General features: G+C 48.7%; 1 protein-coding gene and 1 long non-coding RNA gene across 4 annotated transcripts in view; one reads left to right on the top strand and one right to left on the bottom strand.

Moving 5' to 3' along the window:
* Positions 1–627: 627 nt before the first annotated feature.
* LOC147352730 (uncharacterized) lies at positions 628–2,071 on the bottom strand. Its single transcript, XR_015148333.1, has 2 exons — positions 1,862–2,071; positions 628–1,012 (listed from the first exon to the last, which is right to left on the bottom strand). It is a non-coding gene; the product is annotated as an uncharacterized LOC147352730 (long non-coding RNA).
* A 17,238-nt stretch (positions 2,072–19,309) lies between these two features.
* Positions 19,310–21,401, top strand: part of DYNLL2 (dynein light chain LC8-type 2) — a 59,596-nt gene continuing 57,504 nt past the window's right edge. Inside the window, exon 1 of one of the 3 annotated variants that reach the window (XM_086360771.1) lies at positions 19,310–19,530. Coding sequence is in view for 1 of the 3 variants with exons in the window: in XM_086360769.1 (XP_086216895.1) it covers positions 20,216–20,611 (396 nt within the window). In the remaining 2 variants the exon portion in view is untranslated. Of the gene's footprint in view, positions 19,531–20,200; positions 20,612–21,401 lie in introns of those variants that run through there. The other 2 variants (XM_086360769.1, XM_086360770.1) reach the window with 2 other exon arrangements.

Here is a 21,401-nt window from a genome sequence, read left to right as displayed (position 1 = left end):
TGGATGCCTCTCATATCCTCTTAAAAGAAAAACCCTTTGGTGGGGGCTTCCCCGGTGGCTCAGCGGTAAAGAATCTGCCTGCATTGCAGGAGCCACAAAAAACATGGGTTGGATCCCTGGGTGGGGAAGATCCCCTGGACGAGGGCATGGCAATCCACTCTACTATTCTTGCCTGGAGAATCCCATGGACAGAGGAGCCTGGCGGGCTATAGTCCATGGGGTCACAGAGTTGGACACAACTGAAGCGACTTAGCATGCATGCATGCACCCTTTGGTCATCCTTCCTGATGTCTCATGGTTCTTTGGCTAGCCCCTCATCAAATGGTAGCTTAGTCCCTATCAGGGGTTGGTACATTGTCACAGTAGACTCTTAGGGATGGATAATCATTCAAGTTCAAAAGTGGTAAATCCCTAATGGTGGTATTTCAGGCTTTGGGATGGGCAAATGGATGTAGGAGACGTTTTAGGGAAGAGAGATGTCTCATCACACTATGTGGTGGTGTATTTGCTACCACAGCTCTCCAGCACAGAACTCCCACGTGGATATCATATGCTTGCAGGTATACAGTATAAACAGAATACCAACAAAACTCTCAGAATAAAAAGCAAACACATATAACAGGCAGGTGGAATTTTAGAGCATGCAACCTTTTTTAGGGAGAAAATTATGAAGGCATTTTCAGTGTTGCGTTTCATTGCAAGGCATCCTCCTGAAGCTGGGAGAGAGGCATCCGGAAACACGAGTTTGTCATGGAAACGCTGACAGGGCTTCAGCAGAAGGATGCTCACAGGTGCAGCCTGGAATGGCACAGTCCTTCGTGGCTTGTTTACAACCCTGCACACTGAATGAATTCTCTGTTCCTCTTGCCTACTGGAAAGTCAGCTGGCCTTTGGGGATCTGGGGGCTTCTCACCAGAAAAGTGGTTGTGTCTCTCTTGGTGGTCATTTTCAGACATCCAGAGAGGGGAATAGAGGGGGTCTCAGATCAGTTTCACATATGGGAGAAGGGTTCCTGGAGGGAGTAGAGAAAGAAAGGAGGGAAGGAAGGAGGAGAGGGAAGCATACTGATTCTAAGTGTTAAGCACTTCTAGAAGCGTATACCATAGTCTTCACGTCTTTAGCACTATCAGCTGTAATCCAGTCAGTTATAAAAGGTTATTTCCACGTTACAGGGAGGGAAACAGGCTGGCAGCATCCAGAGTGGGAGCCGACACCTGCATCCCTGGGGAGACTAGGTGGCCGGGTGATGTAGAATTAGGAAGCTGATGACCCTGAACCCACCACTTCGGTTGATGCCAAAAGCTCTGGAGCAGAGAATGCAGGCCTTCCCTTGTCAAGCAGAGAGAACGCTAGAAAGGAAATTCCTCCAACCTGGGGCCTGTCAAGGGCTAGGTGACTGACCAGAGACGCTGCGCTGTGGGCACTGGGTTCCTGAAGGTACTGGCTCTCTGTTCTTTTAGGCTGAAGTCCTGGCAGGAGCCATAGACCGCCATCAACTGCTTTAGGGAGCCAGTGGGAGAGGCCTGAGAGTCTGGGGCGGGGGTTGGGAAAGGACAAAGGTGGCTTCGGCCTGGGAGAAGTTCCCATTTGGTGGTGAAAACGTCATCTCTTAGGGGAATATGACCAGAGCTCTGCCCACGCATCCTAGGCGGGTAGAGGGAAGAAGGTACAGTCCATGCCTTCCAGGGGCTCACAGTCTGGAGAGAGAAGACCTCCTAGCCCTCTCCTGTGCACCTGCCTGGCCTAAAGCACCCTCCTACAGCCGTTTGGATCAGAGCTACCTGCTCCCTGGAAGCCTGCAGCCCTGGCCAGGCCCGGTGGCTCTGCTAGGAGGCTGGTTTGCTCTAAGGGCTGCTCCCACCTTTTCTTCCACGCCAAGGAAGTCTTGGGAGCTTCGGAGGTATTCCAGGGCTGGCTCTGACACGAATTCGCTGCTCGGTGCGCCAAGCGATCAGAGAGAGCTGAGTTCTCTCTCTTTTCCCTCGGAGGTGTTGATAGTAACAGCAGAGACGAGCTGCCAAGTTGGCAGCGGAGCAGAGCGGCAGAGCGGCTGTGCACTGCGGCAGGAGGGGGCGGGGAGCGCGAGCCGGCGGAGGGCTGGGCCAGAGCGATGGTTTGTTTATCCTGAGATCCAGAGGGTCCCCGCTCCAGGCAGGCGGCCTCCGCCTTGCACGAGGAGGGGAGACTGCCGAGGAAGGTGGAGGCCCCAGGGGAGCCTGGGCGGGGGTGTGAGAGGCTCCCAGGTCCGGGGACTGCCGGAGTGTGAGGCAGGGACTTTCTGGCTGGGCCTGAAGCCACCAACCAGCCTAGCCCCCAGAGGCAGGACAGAGATCCACCTTTGTTCCCGCTGTGGTTGGAAGAGGTTTCCAAACAGGAATGGACTCGAGGTGGGGAGCTGGGGAGCTGGTACCTGTGCTGTCAATCAGACGGACCTGGGGCAAGTCAATGGACTTTGAGCCTCAGGGATGAATATCTACTTCAAAGCTTTGTGTCGGCTCCAACACGCAGTAATAGCAATAACTTATCTACTGCTGACTCCATGGCAGACACTGTTTGAAGAGCTGTATGTGTGTGAATGCACTCAATCTTCCAATGACTTCATTAGGTGGGTGCTATTATTACTCCCATTTTATTAATGAAGTAACTGAGGCCCAGAGAAGTTAAGTGACTTGCCCAAGATCACAGAGCTGGTATCAAAGCGGGGTTTGAACCCACTCTTGTGCCCTTTAGACCATGTTCCCATCCCTCACACGAACTGCCTTCACATTGCAACAGAGTTTGCAGTGCCAGGCCTGGCACAGAGCAAGTGTTTCATGGATGTGAGCTCTTACCATGACACCCCCAGAGCAGCTCCAGACAGGGGACCTAGGCTCCGACATCCTCCCCAGGGATGCCATGGGGCCCTAAGGTGGTCTTCCCTTCCATCTTTGGTCCGTATGACCTTGCTTATCCTAGGAGGAAAGATTCCTGCTTTGGCATGAGAGCGGCTGGCCTTCCCTCTCCCCTCCTCCTGCCCGCCGGCTGCCTGCCTGCTGGAGGCAGAGCGGAGCAGAACAGCGGAATTCTCAGCTTCCTCTAGTTACCCTCAGTCTGCAAAGAAAACATAGTCTGCTGTGTCTGCTGCCAGCTCTTCTCTGGTGACAGCCACAACCCATTTGCTCAGCGCCAGCCCAGGCTGTGCTGTGAGGAGAGCTGGCAGCTGGGCTCTAGTCTCCTGCAGGAGACCCCGGGCCGGTCACTGCAAGGCTGGGCCTCGGGGACTGATGAAAGGGGGAGGCCTGGGCCAAATGACTTCTTGAGACCTTTATGGCTCTAAGAGCTATGCCTGAAGCTGGTTGTGCTGCTGTGTGGCCTCCTCCTAGGGTAGGTAGTCTGTCTCATAAACACATTCCCCACACTTGACACAGGGGGAGCTCATTAATGCCCCCTTGCAAATTAGTAACCAGCTTTCCAAGACCACCAAGCTCTGCTACTGGCCACCCTTGCCTCTTAGGAGATACGGGGAATGAATCCTTTGCCACTTTCTGGGAGGCCAGATGAGCCTCCAGTCAGCTGTGAGGTGGTTAAGCTAGAGCCAGGAGCCTGGAATACTGACTACCTCCAAGGCCTGAGTTCCCCCCACATCCCATCTTTCACCCCCATCCCCGCTCCTCAGATGATTAAGTCCGAGGTATCATGGAGGGAAAGAACCTCAGAGCAGATGTCTCAGAACAACACTGTCCTGCTTAGGTGTGTGTGCCAGGAAGCACGGTGGGTACACTTGCTACAGATTCGCCTCCTGATTGTTTCCTTCACTTAATGACTACTGACAGGAGGAGGCCAGGTGGGGCTGGGAGGCTGGGGTTGCAATTCTGCCTTGGATAACTCAGGAGGAACTGAAATTGTCTACATTTTATACTTAGAACAGAGAAAGCAGGGATGCGATTTCTTCTTGTCGGAAACCTTTAATTAAAGGAATGTTCAGTCCCCAGGGATCTGCTGGAGCGTAGTGGCCAAGTACTAGGAACAGAGAGGCTGTCACAACCCTACAAGTCTCTTCTCTGAGCTAACTAGCCCAGCAGCCTGTAGGCCTCCTTAGGTGTGGGGATGTTCTCCACTCAGGCTAGGGAGGGTGAGGGGAGACCGAGGCAGCCAAGCAGAGGAGAGGTCTTGAGGTGTTGCAAGGCCCACCCAGAAGGCAGTCATCCATCGTCATACATGGGTGACCACTGTGTTGGTCTCTGAGGTCTGAAAGAATGAACTTGCTTTATTGGAGACTTGCGTTTTCCTAGGAGAAGAGCCTCTGTTGTAGTAGAAGTCAGAGAGAGAAAGGGCTGCCTCGCAGTCAAACTGCTGACACGTTATCTGTTCTGTAAAGTTACAAAGGTCTCTATCCGTTGCTTCCAGAGATGCATTTTCTCTGTCCGACCCTGAGGGGCTCATTTACAGTGGATGACAAGAAGTCTGATGGGTGAATATAGAGGGTAGACTGCAGGGGAGTGGGGAGCCCTTCTCCTGGTGCTCATTCCATTTGATGAGAAGCAATAGTCAGATGAAAGACACGGAGTCGGAAGAGGTGAGAAGCAAAGAGTGGAGCTGAAAGAGGAGAGTTGACTGGGGGTGAGGGAGTGAAGGTAGTGGCCCCAGGGGACTGGGAGGAAGGAGCCGGCCAGGAGAGGCAGTGGGGTGGTGGGCAGGGGGCACGGGCCCGGCCTAGACCTTCTTGGATGGGGCACCTGGCAGGCCAGCCTGGAGGCAGGGGGGTGCCCAAGATGACCTTTAAGGGTCCCTTCCCTCTGGCAGCCTCTGTTGAAATCCAGAATGGGTGAGCAGAAATGGGTCGAGGGTCAATTTTCCTGAAGGAGCCCTGAGCTGGAGATGGGATGTGTTGACTCTTTATTTATTGATGAGGCTATCGATTTGAATGCAGCTTTTCCACAGGCTCCCGAGGTAGCTGGAGCCGGGAGAAGAAACCTCTTACCAGTTAGCCTCCTTTGCCCTTGAGATGCCAGGCACTTAGATAGGCGGCCCCCACCCTCCCCTCCTTCCCCCTGCTCTCCTCACCCCTTCTGCCCTTCACCTGAGGGTTGGGGGCTCCAGACAACCCCTCTAGTTCCTTATTTTTCTGAAGTCTGGCTGTTCTGGGTTCCTTCCTGGGTTTAGCATGCACTCAGGCACCCCACATTCTAACAGCAGGGCATTGCTTCATTTAACTACACATTAAATTTCCAAGCTAGAAAAGACCTCTGAGATTCTCCCAGCAAAGATCTTTTGTTTTACTGAGAAGGAACAGAGGCCAAAGGGAAGCGATTTCCCCAAAGTAGCACAGAGATACAACCTGGACAAGAATGAGGCCGGGCCTCCAGATTCTCCAGGTGAGGAGCCTTTGAGCTGTGCTGCGTTGCCTCCCAATCTGGCCCCTCAACCCAGGGGTGGGAATGCATCTGAGCTGGGATTCGCTCTCTGAGACTCTTGGCCCCCCACCCCCTGCCCCGTTTAAGGTCTCCCAGCAGGGCTGCTCCTAAATTTGTTTTGTACTTGATGAAATCTTTGCTCTCAGTCTGCCCCTCTGGAAAATAGGATTGAAAAGGTTCTGTATATCCGCAGGGGAAAATAGAGGCTGGTGATAATAACTGGGAGCCTGCTCAGCCTCGCCCGGCCTCAAGCGCCCTGCCTTCCCTCCTCCCCTTGGTTGGCCCCTTCTGTGTGGCCTCTCCCAGCCTCTGTGCCCCAGCACCAGCCTTCACGTGGGGCAGAGACGCCCGTATCTACTCATCCTTGAAAAGAAGATGGCTCTTCTCCCTCAGCTTTGACTCCAGAGCTCAGTTTGCCAGAGAGGCAGAACCAGGCCTTTCTAGGTGGGTAGAATCAGGAGACAGGCCAAAACTGCACCAAGCCCCGTGGGCTGGCTCCCATCTTTGAAGACCCTGAAATTTGGCCCAATTGAACATGGCTTTAAAGATGAGGCCCATTGCATGAGGCTAGGTGGGCACTGTCTTCTTAAGGCTGTTGATGTCATTGTACTTCTAAGGTCGATTTTTGGCATTCAGTGTTCCAAGGTTTAACCCTAACCTGATTTTCTGGCCTCATGTCTTCTTTCTTCCCTTCTCACAGGCTGCACCCAAAAGGAATTCCATCCAAGCACCACATCTTCCCTGTGTCCCAATTGTTCTAGAATGCCTGCTCTACACATGTGGAAAACCCATGTCCTAAGTCACTTTCCCTGATTCTAGCAACTGATATCAATTGAGCTGTATCAGGTGCTGGACCTTGCATTTTGTCTTCATTCTAACCTCAAAATTCTCCCCATTTCTCCACAAGTTGGGGCTTCCCCAGTGTCTCAGTGGTAAAGAATCCGCCTGCAATGCAGGATAGGCAAATTCAGCCCCTGGGTAGGGAAGACCCCCCTGGAGGAGTGCATGGCAACCCACCCTAGTATTCTTGCCTGGAGAATCCCATGGACAGAGGAGCCTGGTGGGCTACAGTCCATAGGGACACAAAAGAGTCAGACGCAAATGAAGTGACTCAGCACGCATGCACCCACTGTAGTCTCCAGGGTCTATATTTTCAGTCACTACAGTTGATTATCTCTCAAGAAGCAGCGACCCTTTCCAAAATTATCTTGCTCTTCGCTTGGATTTTATCTGCATTTTCCTTTTCTCGCATCACTTTTTGAATTTTGACTGTAACTACTTAGATCATATGCTTTCACTTCCTCACTAGACTGTGAGTCTTCAAAAGCACGACCTGGGTCACATTTGGTGTGTCCCCAGCACAGGCCCAGTGCTAGCACATGGCAGGGGGCCATTAAATGTTTCGGATGAAAGAATGAATACACGACCGAATGAATCTGAATCGTAGTGAGGGCTAATGTGTCTGCCCATGGTAGAGCAGGGAGTTGGAAGTCACTTTTCTGAAGGTCCCAGCTTCACGTTTCCTTTTTAAAGGCACCATGGGAAATGAAGGGAACGGAAGGGTTTCATAGATGAGTGAGAACAGTAGCGCAAACCCCTGCATGTCTGTAATTACAGAGCCTCTTCGAGCCACTGCTGCTGGCAGCACGCTGGGGAACGTGTTTTCAGTTCTCCAGGTTGGGAACTGCAGGTACTACCTCTTGCTTTGTGTGAGCTGACATGGCAGTGAAAGGAAAAGAGAGGAGAGGATAATACATCCTGGGAGCGATGGCTTTGCCAGGGGCAGGGTCTGCCCTGAGAGCAGAGGCCTCCAGCATGCATCCTACCTTCAAGGTCCACTTGGTAGGGCGGAGAGGACTCTAGCCACCCTTTCTGTGTCATACTCCAGGGATCAGGGACTCCATATGAAACAGCCCATGGCAGGGTGGTCTCTAGCTGGATTAAGGGCAGGGTCAATCCCCTGGGAGACTTTCTAAGTTTAGGAGGAGTAACAGGAGGCTCTTGGGTGCAAGGCACTGGGCAGAGAATCATCTACAAAGTGTGTGTGCTTGTGTGTGCCTGTCTGTTTGTGCATGCCTGAGTGTGTCAGGAGAAGCAAAGGAACCCAAAATGTGACATGAGCTTCTTTCCGGCCCCCCAAGGTTGGGGAACCACCAGGGCACAGTTCCTGCCAGGTTCTGTTCAAAACTCAGCTTTTCTGACAGAATCACAGACTTGGAGAGTGAACTAATGGTTACAGGGGTGGGGAAGGATGAGGGGAAGGGATAGTTAGGGAATTTGGGATGGGCATGTGCACACTGCTATATTTAAAATGGATAGCCAACAAGGACCTATCGTGTAGCACAGGGAACTCTGCTCTATGTTATGTGGCAGCCTGGATGGGAGGAGGGGGGAGAATGGATACATGTATATGTATGGCTGAGTCCCTTTGCTGTCCACCTGAAACTATCACAACATTTTTAATCAGCTATACCCCAACACAAAATAAAAACTTAAAAAAAAAAAAAAAGGATTCAGCTTTTCTGGTCCAAGTTTAGAACAAGCAGATCAGGCTACTGGGCCCTGGCTTGGGAGAACGGTTTCCAGCTCTGTCTTCATGTAAACCCACTTGTGTCTTCAGTTCTGGGTGCCCACCTCCCCGCCAGCCCTTGACCCTGAAAGAAAATCTTCACAGAGAGGCTCATACTTCATGAGCAACAGGAACGTGAATTCTCTTGGTGCTGGGTAAACAGACACCCTCCTCCCCTTCTCCCTCTATTCCTCCACCATCCACAGCTCCTAACCCCACCCAGGAGGAAGCTCATCTCTGAGAGAATTCTCAGCATAACTCATTCTGAAAATTCTGGGGATGTGCCAGGGAGCTTTCCTGGGAGGAGAGTCACTGCTGTTGCCCTTGGGAAGGGGCACAGGATATTGGTGGCCTGGGTCTCCACACAGTGGGCCTGTGTAGGCCCTGTGTCCCATCTCCCAAACTGGGAGTCTCTGGTCACTGGCTGACGAGGCTTAGAAACATCTAGTCAGGCCCTACCCTGGCACTTTGTTTATCTGGCTTTGAGGTGAGTCATTCATTGATCCTGCACACGTTTGTTGACTACTGACCACGTGCCAGCTCTAGGTGCTGTGGTGACGCATGGGGGTGGGGTGGGGGTACCACAGTGAACACAAGGTTCTGATCAATCTGGTAAAAGTCACAGTAAGTGGGCACAGTCATTTGTGGGTGGGTGGGGTGAGGTCAGGGTAGAGAGGTGAAGGGAACTCTGAGAAGCAGGGGACCTGGGGAGGCCTCCCAGGAAGAGATGCATCTAGGCTGAGGTGGGAAAGAGATGAGTGGAGCATGAAGCCACTCAAGAGGGGAGAGAGTGTCCCAGACACAGGGAACAGCATGTGTGGAGGCCCAGAGGCTAGAGAGCACTTGTCATGTTTCAGGAACTGAAAGGCAGGCAAGGGGAAGGCAAAGGGAGGAGATGGTGAACGATGAGGCTGGAGGGAGAGGCAGAAGCTGGGCCACGGAGGACTGGAAAGCCATATGGAGTGGATGAAACTTTAGCCTAAAGACAACTGATAAGCCACTGAAAGGTTTTTCAGATGTGTGACACGTCCAGATTGGTGTTTTGGAAGGATGCTTTTTGCTTTGGTGTAGAGCAGTGCTATTTGATAGCTATGTGATGAGAGCCACAAATGTAATTTAAAATTTTCTAGTAAAAATGTAAAAAGAAACAGATGAAATTAATTTTAAATAATATATTTTATCTACTCTAATATATCAAAGCTATTATCATTTATCATATAATCAGTAGAGAAACCATAATATTTTACATTTTTTTTCATATTAAACCTTTGAAATCCAGTGTGCCTTTTGCACTTACAGTGCATCTCCATTTGGACTAGCCACCTTTTGAGTACTTAGGAATAACCACATGTGTTTGTTGGCCACCATGCTGAGCAGCGTAGATGTGGACAATGCATTTGAGAGGAGCAAGAACAGGGAAGTTGGTGCAGGTGACCAAGGGGGAGGATGCTGGCTTGGGGATAGAGACAAAGGGAGAGATTTCAGAGATGTGACTCCCAGGTTGTTATACCAGGCTTGGAAATATACCAGGCTCTGGACTCTTTTTATCTGAAAGAGAAATAAACTATCTTGTTTGGGCCATTTTACTTAGAGTTTTCCCTCTACTCATGGCTGGAGCTAATTTTAATGAAAATAACTAAATGGAGATGTCCAATGGACAGATCTGATGGGTCTAAATAAGCAGAGAGACCTGAGAAATCTCCCAATCCATATTTGGTCCTTGAAGCCATGGTAACCTATGAGATCTCCAAGGAAGAATGGTCTTGTGAGATGAAGAAAAGTTCTAGAACAGAACTTTGAGGAACACCAGCACTTAGGATGGGCAGAGGAAGAGGAGCCTGCTGAGGAGACTGAAAAGGAGCCACCAGACAGGTAGGAAGAAAATCAGGGAAGAGCTGCTGTATGGAAGCATAGGGAGGAGAGAGTCCCCAGGATGGGGTGACCAACACGGGTAAAGACCGCCGTCTCTGCTTGCCCCTCCAGGTGAGGAAGGCATCAGAGAGCCCAAATAAACCAACCTAGATGTCTGCTGCGGTCTCCAGCTTCAATAAAGGCCGGACATGTCATCCTTCAGCGCGATACCCTTCAGTGGGCTCCATGCAGCTTAAAGACACAGTTCTAGTTTCTGGAGCACATCCTTTGTTGTTGTTGGCGTTTAGTTGCTAAGTTGTGTCCGACTCTTTCTCGACCCCATGGACTGTGGCCTGCTAGACTCCTCTGTCCATGGGATTTCCAGGCAAGAATACTGGAGTGGGTTGTCATTTCCTGATCCAGGGATTGAAGCTGTCTCCTGCACTGGCAGGAGGATTTTTTTTTTTTAAAATCTCTGAGCCACCAAGGAAGCCCAGCACATCCTTCAGGCTCCTCCAAAGTCTGGCCCTAGCTTTTCTGTCCGGCCTGTCCTTTCCCCAGCACAGTCTGTCCACGCCAGGCCTGGCTTCCTACCACTCCCTGCCTTGGCACGTGTGCTTCTCTGGACTGAAGAACCTTCCTTCCTTCCCTCCCCCTACAAATCCTGTCATGCTTCAGGACTTACCTTAAATGCCAGCTCTTCTGTTCCCTGACTTTTCTAGGCTGGTCAATTGCTCTCCTCCAACCCCAGGCCCCTGGGAGCATTTTCATCACTCTCAATCACAGCCCTCATGGTAGTCTGCTGCTGCTGCTGCTAAGTCGCTTCAGTCGTGTCCGACTCTGTGCGACCCCATAGACGGCGGCCCACCAGGCTCCCCCGTCCCTGGGAGTCTCCAGGCAAGAACACTGGAGTGGGTTGCCATTTCCTTCTCCAGTGCATGAAAGGGAAAAGTGAAAGTGAAGTCGCTCAGTCGTGTCCGACTCTTCGTGACCCCATGGTCTGAAGCCTCCCAGGCTCCTCCATCCATGGGATTTTGCAGGCAAGAGGACTGGAGTGGGGTGCCATTGCCTTCTCCATCATGGTAGTCTAGCTTGTGTTAAAGCTGGCTGTGTCCTTGTGTGCCGCCTCAACTAGACCGTGAGGTTGGACAGCCTGAGGCTGCTTCTGGCTTCTCATCCCTGTGCCTCTTGGTGCTTTCCATGGAGCTCATTACAGATGTTTAAAAAATGCTTATGGATTTAATGGAACTGTTGTCCCTCACACAGCCCCCAGATAACAATGCAGTCTCTGTCTTCTCTGTCATGTTACTCTCGGGATGATGAGGGGGACACCAAAATAGACAGCATCCTGATTTAAGAAGGAAATAGTCAAAGAGTTGAGTTTGAATCTAGCCATTCAAAGGAAGGGTCCCGGTCTGAGTTTATGCTGACCTAAGCAGCTTGTGTCATCTGGGTGCTCAAGAATCACCTTATTAACAGAAAGGCAATAGAAAAAATTAGTGAAAATAAAAGTTGGTTCTTTGGGACTTCCCTGGTGGTCTGGTGGCTAGGACTCTAAGCTCCTAATGCGAGGGACCTGGGTTTCATCCCTGGTCAGGGAACTAGATCCCACATGTTACAAGTAGGAGTTCGCATGCCACAAATAAAAGTGTGCATTCTGCAAATAAAGATTCTGAGTGCTGCATCTAAGGCACAGCTAACTAAGTAAATAGTTTTTAAAAAGTTGGTTCTTTGAAAAGATGAACAAAATTGACAAATCTTTAGCTAGACTGACCAAGAAAAAAAAAAAAAAGAAGACTCACATTACCAAAACCAGGAGTGAAAAAAGAGACCTTAGAGAAATAAAAATGATTATACAGGAACACTATGAATAAGTTTAGACTAAATGAGATAATATATATAAGTGGACAAATTCTCTGAAAAACACAAACTATCAAAACCGCTTCAAGAAGTAGATAATCTGAATAGACCTAAAACAAGTAAAGGGATTGTTTAGTGTTTTCAAGTCTTAGTCACTCAATCATGTCTGGCTCTCTGTGCCCCCACAGACTGTAGCCCACCAGACTCCTCTGTCCATGGAATTCTCCAAGCAAGGATATTGGAGTGGGTTGCCATTTCCTTCTCCAGGGGATCTTCCCGACACAGGGATTGAACCCTGGTGTCCTGTGTTACAGGCACAGTCTTTACCATTTGAACCACCAGGAAAGCCCTCAAAACCCTGCAGTATTTTCAAAACCTTCCACAAAGAAAAGTCCAGGCTTAGATGGCTGCACTGGTAAATTCTACCAAATGTTTAATTAATGACAATCCTTCACACTCTTACAAAAAATAGAATAGGAAGGAACACTTCCAACTCATACCATGAGTCTAGTATTATTCAGATATCAAAACCAGACAATGATACCATAAGAAAACTATATTATCAATATCATGAATATAGATACAAAAATCCTCAACAAAATACTAGCAAAATGAAGCCAGCAACATATGAAAAGGATTACATGTTATGACCAAATGGGATTTATCCTAGGAGTGCAATATTGGTTTAATATTTGAAAATCAATGTAATACACCATATTAATACATTAAAGGAACCAAATCATATGATCATCTCAACAGATGCAAAACAAGTATTTGGAAAAACTCAATACCATTTCATGATAAAAATACTCAAAAAACCTAGGAATAGAAGTGAACTTCCTTAACTTGACAAAGAACATCTAGAAAAACTCCACATCTAACATTAGACTTAAGGGTGAAAGATGAAAGTTTTCCCCCTGAGATCAGGAACAAGTCAAAGATGTCTGCCCTCACCAATTCTATTCAACACTGCACTGAAAATTCTAGCTAGGAACTTTGGCAAGAAAAAGGAACAAAAGGCACTCAGGTTGGACAGAAAGAGGTAATACTATCTCTATTCATAGATGATATGATCTTGTATACAGAAAATTCTAAAGAAAATACACATACATACAAACTTTTAAGGATTAATAAACGAGATCAGCAAGGTTGCAGAATACAAAATATAATAAATGAAAACCAATTGTATTTCTATACACTGCTGCTGCTGCTGCTGCTAAGTCACTTCAGTCGTGTCCGACTCTGTGCGACCCCAGAGACGGCAGCCCACCAGGCTCCGCCATCCCTGGGATTCTCCAGGCAAGAACACTGGAATGGGTTGCCATTTCCTTCTCCAATGCATGAAAGTGAAAAGTGAAAGTGAAGTCACTCAGTCGTGTCCAACTCTTAGTGACCCCATGGACTGCAGCCCACCAGGCTCCTCCGTCCATGGGAGTCTCCAGGCAAGGGTACTGGAGTGGGGTGCCGTTGCCTTCTCCATTTCTATGCACTAGCAATGAACAACTGGAACATGAAATTAAGAAAAAATTTGATTTACAACATTAAAAAGAGTGAAATATTTAGGAATATATGTATGAAAATAAGTATAAGATATACACAATGAAAATTATAACACATTATTGAAAGAATTAAAGAAGACCTAATAAATGGAAAGAAATACTGTGTTTGTGAATCAGAAAACTTAATATTGTTAAGATAGCAATACTCCCCAAATTGATCTATGATACAACACAATCTCTATCAAAATCCCAGCTGTTTTATTTTTTTACAGAAATTGGTAATCTGGTCCTAAAAGTCTTATGGAAATGAAAGGGACCTAGATTAAACAAAGAATCTTGAAAAAGATGAGCAAAGTTGGAAGACTTACACAAACAGATTTCACAACTTCCTGCTAAGCTACAGTAATGAAGACAGTGTGGTACTGGCATAAGGATCTATAGCCCAATGGAAAAGAAACGACAGTCCAGAAATAAGCTCTTTTATTTATGGTCAACTGATCTTTGACCATTTAGTGATGAAAGAATAGTCTCTTCCATTAAAGATGTGGGACAATTAGATAGCCACATGCAAAACAATGTAGTTAGACCCTGTCACACGATACAGAAAAATTAACTCAAAATGGATCATTCTAAAACTCTTAGAAGGAAACACAGGACACATCTTTGTGATCTCGGGTTAGGCAGTGATTTCTTGGGTGTGACACTGCAAGCACAAGGGACAAAAGTAAAAATAGGTAAACTGGTCTTCATCAAAATTAAAAACAATGTAGCTTCAAAGGTCACTATCAAGAAAGTGAAAATACAGTTCAGAGAATGGGAGAAAATATTTGTGAACCATGTCTCTCTGTAAGAGGAGAACTCCTGCAACTCAACAATAAAAAAAAATTTTTTTTTAAATGAGCAAAGGATCTGAATAGACATTTCTCCAAAGAAAATACACATTGCAAATAAACACGACAAGATGCTCAACATCTATTCAAGGAAATACAAATGAAAAACCACAATGATACCACTTCACACACACTAGGCCAGCTGTAATAAAAAAGATAATAAAAGGTGTTGGTGAAGATGTAGAGAAATCACAATTCTTCACACAGTGCTTGTAGGAATACAAAATGGTGCAGCTTTAAAAAATAGTATGACCATTTCTCAAAAAGTGAAGTATAGAGAGTTGCCACGTGTGCTGTGTGCTAAGATGCTTCAGTTGTGTCTGACTCTTTGTGATCCTAAGGGCTGTAGCCCACCATGTGGTCTCCTCCATCCACGGGCTTCTCCAGCAAGAATACTGGGATGAGTTGCTGTGCCCTCCTTCAGGGTATCTCCTGACCCAGGTATTCAATCCACATCTCTTATGTGTCTTGTATTGGTAGATGGGTTGTGCCACCTGGGAAGCCCCATAAAACCCAGCTATTCTACACTTAGGTGTATATCCAAGAGAATTGAAAATATATACCAATACAAAACTTATACATGAATGTTTACAGAGGCATTATTTATAGCAGCTAAAAAGTGGAAAATAACCCAACTGATGAATGGATAAACAAAATATAGTATGCTCATACAATGAGGTTTTAACCAGCCATAAAAAGAATGAAGTAGAGTCATGCTATACCATGGATGTATCTTGAAAACTCTATACAAAGTAAAATAAGACAGTTACAAAAGGCCATAACCATGTATTTTATGATTCTGTTTATATGAAACGTCATTATTAGAAGTTTATATGAAATGTCCAGGCAAATCCATAGAGATGGAAAGTAAATTAGTAGGGATTGGGAGAAAAAGGAGGCAGGATTGTCAATGAGTATGGGGTTTCTCTTTGGGGTGGTGAAAATTGTCTAAAATTAGATGGTGGCAATGGTTGCATAGCTCTATGAATAAAATAAAACCTACCAAATTGTGCAATTTTAAAAGGTGAATTTTATGGTATATGAACTATAAAATGTTTGTGTATACACACACACACACACACACACATATATACATATACATTACTGTGTTTAAATGTAAGGTATGCCTCCATTTCCTGGTGAGAAGGTTAAATTTTTTTCCAACTGGAATATGCCATAATATGCCTGACAAGACAAGATTTTCTTCTTCAAAATTGTCCTCAGAAAGGAAGGCAAAGTTGTACAGGTCTCATGTTTTAGAGCTCCTCTCACCATTTCCCACCTCACTCTAAGGGATTTAGGGTGAGAAAGCACAATGTATGTTTTTGTAACAGTGGGGATGAGGATCCCCCTCATAAATAACATTGGTTCTCATTCTTTTTAAAAAATTCATTTAATTAAAAAAAAAAAATTGGCTGTACAGGATCTCTGTTGCGGTATGGCATGTGGGATTTTAGTTCCCCAGCCAGGGACTGAACTGGTGTCCCCTGCATTGGAAGGCAGATTCTTAACCACTGGACCACCAGCGAAGTCCTCCCTAGCTCCCACTCCTGAGGCTCTCCGTGGTTTCTGCTCACCCAGTGCCTACTCTCTTGGCTCTTGTAAATGCATGTAGATTTTCCTCTCAGCTATCCCCCCATCCGTCTCAGAAGGTCTGTCAGGCTGCATGGTCAACAGGTGGACTTATGACTCAATCTACCCAATCAGATGCCCTTCTTTGGGAATTTGGATCAAGTGTGGGGTGATTCAAAGAAAAACCCGGTGATTTGCAACAACTGGTCTGCCCTGAGGAGACAGTTCCAGGGCTCCAGGTCCCTAGAGTCAGGGGAGGTATTCAGGTCCTGCTATTTTCTTCAGGGGTTTCTCGTACCCAAGAACCCTAACTTGGCCTTTTGGATATTCAATAGCTGACACATTCCATACCATTGTCTTAGTTCTTCCACAGCAGGGGCAGGATTCCTTAGGACTGTCCAGACAATGAAGGAAAAATTGGTGGTTTCCTTATGATTTAGTGATTTCCTAAATCATAAGGAAACCATTACTTCCATTGGAGCATCTTTTTCTTGGTTCCTTCTTGGTGACCATCTGCTTTAATATTTTAACTGAAGCTCTAAACATTAATTGACTCTTAGCTATATGAAGTTGCTTTGTTAGTTGAAGGAATAAAAGGCAAACAAAATCATATCCCACCTTTGGTGGGTGGTGTGAATGTAGAGAAATGCTCTTTGAATTCAGACTACATGGATAGACAGAAAGAATAGGAAAGAAGCATTTAAACTTAACCTGAGGTAGAGGCTCTTAGCCTGAGAAATTTCTTCCATCCACAGGGAAGATGCCCCCTGGGATAGGGCATTGAAACAAGAGAATCAGACTTTGGGGCTGACAGGGACCTTACAGAAATGACCTGACTAGAGCCAAGTTGGGCTTAAGACTTTGTCTTTGACTCCTAGTCCAGTGTTCACCTCTCCAGTTCCCAGTCATGTGGCTGACCTTGGCTGGCTCCTCTAAGTTTCAGGGGACTGGGGAGGAGGAGGGGTAATATCTGGGGCTTGGCAAATGGTTGCCTAGGGAAGTATGTCTTGCAAGGCCACCCAAGAAACCAGCAAATTCCAGTAGTTCTAGTTGGATTGTTTTCCTTAGGTTTTCCCAGTGGGGACTTGGCAGAAGGAACTGGGACCAGACTTTGCATGGCAATATGGTATGTGTTTTTGTTCCCACCCTTCTTCTCCATCCTCCTGGAGTCCTTGAAGCAAGTCAATAGCAAAAGGGCTTGGTGAAATGACCTCTGTCACTGCCATGGTCTCTTCCCTGTAGGTGACCCAGTCAGCTGGAGTGAGAGAGCCTTGATGGTCTTTACCTAACAGTATAAGGATATCATGCAAATAACCAGAGAATGTGAGAAGGAAATCAATTCAGAAACCAGGCTTGGAGTTTCCCCAGGGCTGACAATGACTTACCTTAGCTCGCAACTTGCACTGGGCAGTAAGGGCCCAGTGTAAATAGAATGCATTACTGGTTCTAAGGAAAGAGACAGAAGAGCCCGGACAAGGTTCTTTGGGTGGAGAAGAGATGAAATGTGCCCTTCCAAGCTGTACTTTTCAGTCATTAATGGGCATGATCAGTTTAACTAATACCTATACAGAGAATTTCCCGTGTAGGGGGAAATTCCCCTACATCTGGGTGTAGGGGAAGCCACAGGCAACAGCTGACAGTGTTACTAGAGCCTGAAGAAGGAGATGGGAAGTGTGGGGAGATAAGGCAGAGAGGCTGGGGTTCGTTTGTTGGGGGTGGGGAATGAAGGGAGAGGAGGGGAAGTAAGTTATGGGAAAGAACAGGGTCTTTTTTTCTGAGCAGGGAAGAGGGAAGTACCTGGGAGATTCACATTTTAGATAGGTCACTGCCTCTGCATGTGGATTTGGGGAGGAAGAGTCAAGAATGCGGGCAGGGAACCTACTGAAAGTGATGATGAGTGTCAGTTGCAGGGTGTACACAATGAGAATGAGGCACTCCTGATGAAAGGGACATGGACTGGAGAAATGGCCAGGAGGTGAGGGATGATGGAGATGGAGAGGTGGTAGGGAAATCAGGTGGGCTTGCAGGTTTCTGAGGTGGTTGATAGGGCCAGGAACTGAGGGAAGAAACACAGGAAAGGGAAATACATCTGGAAGAGAGATGTTGATGATGGCTAACATTTATTAAATACTTATATGGACCAGGCATTGTGCCAAGAGTTTTTCATGCATCTTCTCATAACTCTATAAAGTAGGTATTATTCTTGATTATAGATGAGGAAAATGAAACTTTGAGATGTTAAATGGGTTGGGTAGATCTGCACAGCTGATTGTGTGGTGGAAAGAGTTTAAAATCCAGGCATTCTGGCTCCAGGGCCAATGTTCTTAATGACCAGGCAGGATATATGTGTATGCGAAGAGTCCAAAGAGCCTGTGGGGCACCCACAGTGGAGGTCTGGAATTTAGGGACCTGCCATCAAGACTTAGATCATGGTGTAAACTACTTAAGTTGACCACAGTCCCCTTAAGTTAAAGAAGCAGCTAACGGGTAAGGGGCTCACAGATATGAGGAAAACATACGTCCCAGATGATATTTAAATCTGAAGACATGGCTCTGCTATCCGGCAACAGAAAACTGGACAATTATGAACCCGTAGTGGTATCAAATAGAAATGTCCACCAAGTTAAGCAGAAACATTAATTATAATAGTTACTATGCTGTATAGTAATTATCCTAAACAGTAAGCACTTTACATAAATAGTAGTAATTAGTATAGCACAAGTTTCCAAAACTGTGTCCTATGGAATAGTTCCTGGAGATGTTAATAAAAAATGTCTGGATAAACAAGGTCTTTGGAGTCAGATAAGCTTAGGAAATGCTGGTATAATTGAAATAGGGCACCCAATGCCTAGTTTATAGTTTTATCTTTTCTCTGTCAGGATAGTGGAAAAGCTTAAAGTGTAGGCACTGGCAACAGGCAGCCTGGGGTTAAATACTGCCTCTGACCAGCTAGGTAATTTGGGGCAAGTTGCTGAACTTCTCTGAGGTAATTTCCTCCTGACTATATATGCCCCACCCCCCATTCATTCACACTGAGGCTGACATCAGAATACCCTTGGTGTGAGGGGCTACCACAGGTCTTGGCTGTTTCTTTGAAATCTGATTGAGGTTGAAGATGATAGAGCAGGTTGCAAAAGCGGGAGTGAAAGGGGATTATTTTCCACTTTCCCCCTGACTCGTAATGAACACTAAATTATGATGCGCCAAAGAGTAGGCGAGGGCCAGAAAAAGTCCAATTTCCTGACCATGGTTTGGGGCAATGAAGGGAAACTGATAGGAATGAATGGAAGCTTCTTAATCACACTGTGTGGCCCAAATGCTTGGCTCCCAATAAAGACGCTCTGTTTTCCCTGATAGCTCAGCAGTAAAGAATCCGCCTGACAATGTAGTAGACTCGGTTCAATCCCTGGGTCAGGAAGATCCCCTGGAGAAGGAAATGGCAACTCACTGCAATATTCTTGCCTGGGAAATCCCACGGATAGAGGAACCTGACTGGCTACAGTCCATGGGGTTACAAGAGTCAGAAACCACTAACCGCCTAAATAACAACAAAAGACCCTCACCACCCCCTTAAGTAGACACTTCCTTTGTGAAGCAGGTGGACGGGATAAGAGCAGCTGTTTCTCGCTCTCCTTTGGCGGTGGGCGGGTGGCCTGGAGGGGCACGCACTCTCCCAGTGTGCACAGGTATTTTACACACCCACCCACAAACACCAGGGGGACTGCTGCCTACAAGCATCACTTTTCAGCCTAGAGGCCAGGTCTGGGCCTGAACCGTGGTGGTATGGCAAGGGCTTCCCCTTTCTCTGTTCCTTGTTTATAAGATGAGGAATATGGATAGGGTGAATTTTAAGAGTCCTGGCAGTCCTGATGTACTTCGGTTTTTACCTCTAGGAGGTACTATTCACTCTCCCTCCGGTACCGTCTAACCAGATGGTTAGGGCGGACTGACCAAAAATGGCTTACTTTCATTATTTTCCATGGGCCTGTGTATCGAAGACAAACCTCCCCTCTCACAAGTGTGCGTAGGGTCTGCATCCGTTGCTTTCGAAGCTCAACAGCAGCTGGAGTCCCAGCTGGGAGCTTAGGTCCCGAGGCCTTAAGACTCGGGAACAAAGAGCAGGAGGGAAGGGGCCTTCCCAGAAAGTGCGGGGAGGGGAGCCCTGGGGCAGTTTATGGCTTTACCTCTCCTTAGTGCTGGCTGTCCTCTCCTTCCCACAGTTTTGGGGGGAGGGAAGGAGTCCTGTTTTCCTTAAAGCTTATGACTTCACCTCCTTCCCTTCCTCTTTCAAAGGTCAGGGTCTCTACCCCTTTCCCATCTGCTCCCAGCCTTTGAAATCTTCATCCCACTCTTTCCTTTTATTCTTCTTAGGACTGGGGTCTTGACGCCCCTCCCTCTTTTTCCATCACTTTGAACCTTGCCTCTTTATTCCTTTTTAGGCCTGGCCTCTCCAGCCCTGGGTAGGGGGGTCTGCATACTTCTTTTTTCTCTTCTGAAGGCCACGTCTCCCTCCCCCAACTCTTTCCTGCTCCCCTTCCCCACCCCCTCCCTCCGCCCCGAGGCATTGTGGGAGGAAACAAGATGTGGGGCGAGAGCGGCGCGGGGAGAAGCCCGCAGTGCGGGGCCGGGCGGGCCCAGCCAATGGGGAGCGCGGACGGCGGCGCGCGCGGCGGGGGGGCGGGGGCGGGGCGCTATTTCAGTGGGGACCGCGCGTCGGCAGAGCAGCGGCAGAGCAGAGCGGAGCTGCGAGGTGCCAGCGCGGAGCAGACGGGTCGGCGGGCGCGAGGCGGAGCGCGGGCGGCCAGGAAAGCTCTAGGGCGGACGGCGGCGGCGCGAGCGCTCGGTCCGGGCCTGCGGGAGCCGGAGACCGCGGCGGCGGCGGCTGCTGCCGGAGGCGAAGGGACACCGCCCTGCCCGCGCTCTGCCTCAGGCCATCGCTACTCCCCCGGGGCCCCGCGAGAACTCGCCTCTGTGAAGGTGAGCGGTGGGTGGGGGCGCCCCGGGGCGGTGGCCCGACGCGCTAGGTTCGGCCGCGAGGCCTGGAGCAGGTCCGGCTTCGGCATGACGCCCCCGTCGCCTCTCCGGCCCAGGGTTGCGCCACCCTGTATCTTCACGACCTCGGGGCGCGGCCGGGGCCACCGGCTGCCGATGTGCGGCCTCCAGCCCCCCGGGATCTTTCTGCGCGCACAGAGGCCCTGGTGTCGGGGCCGAGGGAGATCGGCGGAGCGGGCTCGGGCGTGACGCGGCTCCTCCCGCCGCCACCCTCTGGGGCGTCCTTCCTGCAGCGAGGACGCCCCGTCACTCCGGCGCTGCTCCAGGCCGGGCGGGGGAGGGCGGCCGGCCGGCCGGGTGGAGGTGGCGGGGAGGATGCTTTCTCATCGCCCAGGTGCCGGCCTTCGGGACTGCAGCCCTCTGGAGGATGGGGTAGTGGAGGGAGACAGCCCCTTGGGGTTCCGAAGGGAGGAAATACGAGCGTTGTGCGTGTTGGGGGCTGGGGAGGGCGGGTCGTGTCGTTCGAAAGCTTGGCCTTTTTGTCGCAAGGCTGGTAATAGAGGAGGGAGAGCTGTCCTGGAGTGCCCTCTGCTTTTCAGGGGAGCCTCTGGGTCGTGACTGAGGCAGCTGGCCTGGGGCCCTCTGGTCATCCTTCAGTCTGGAGGCCCAGGTCCCTAGCATTTTTTTTTTTCTACCAGGGGGAGGGGCTACGTTGGCCCCTCCCTTCCCTTTTTCTCCCTGGCACCTTGGACAGGGGAGGCTGGGGCAAGGCCTC

The sequence above is a fragment of the Bos grunniens genome, chromosome 19, assembly GCF_055505025.1.
Source record: "Bos grunniens cultivar Pamir isolate PY7600 chromosome 19, Bosgru_T2T1.0, whole genome shotgun sequence".
NCBI lineage: Eukaryota > Metazoa > Chordata > Mammalia > Artiodactyla > Bovidae > Bos > Bos grunniens.
Note: the sequence above shows the minus strand (reverse complement) of the source record. Positions and strands in the feature narration are given on the sequence as shown.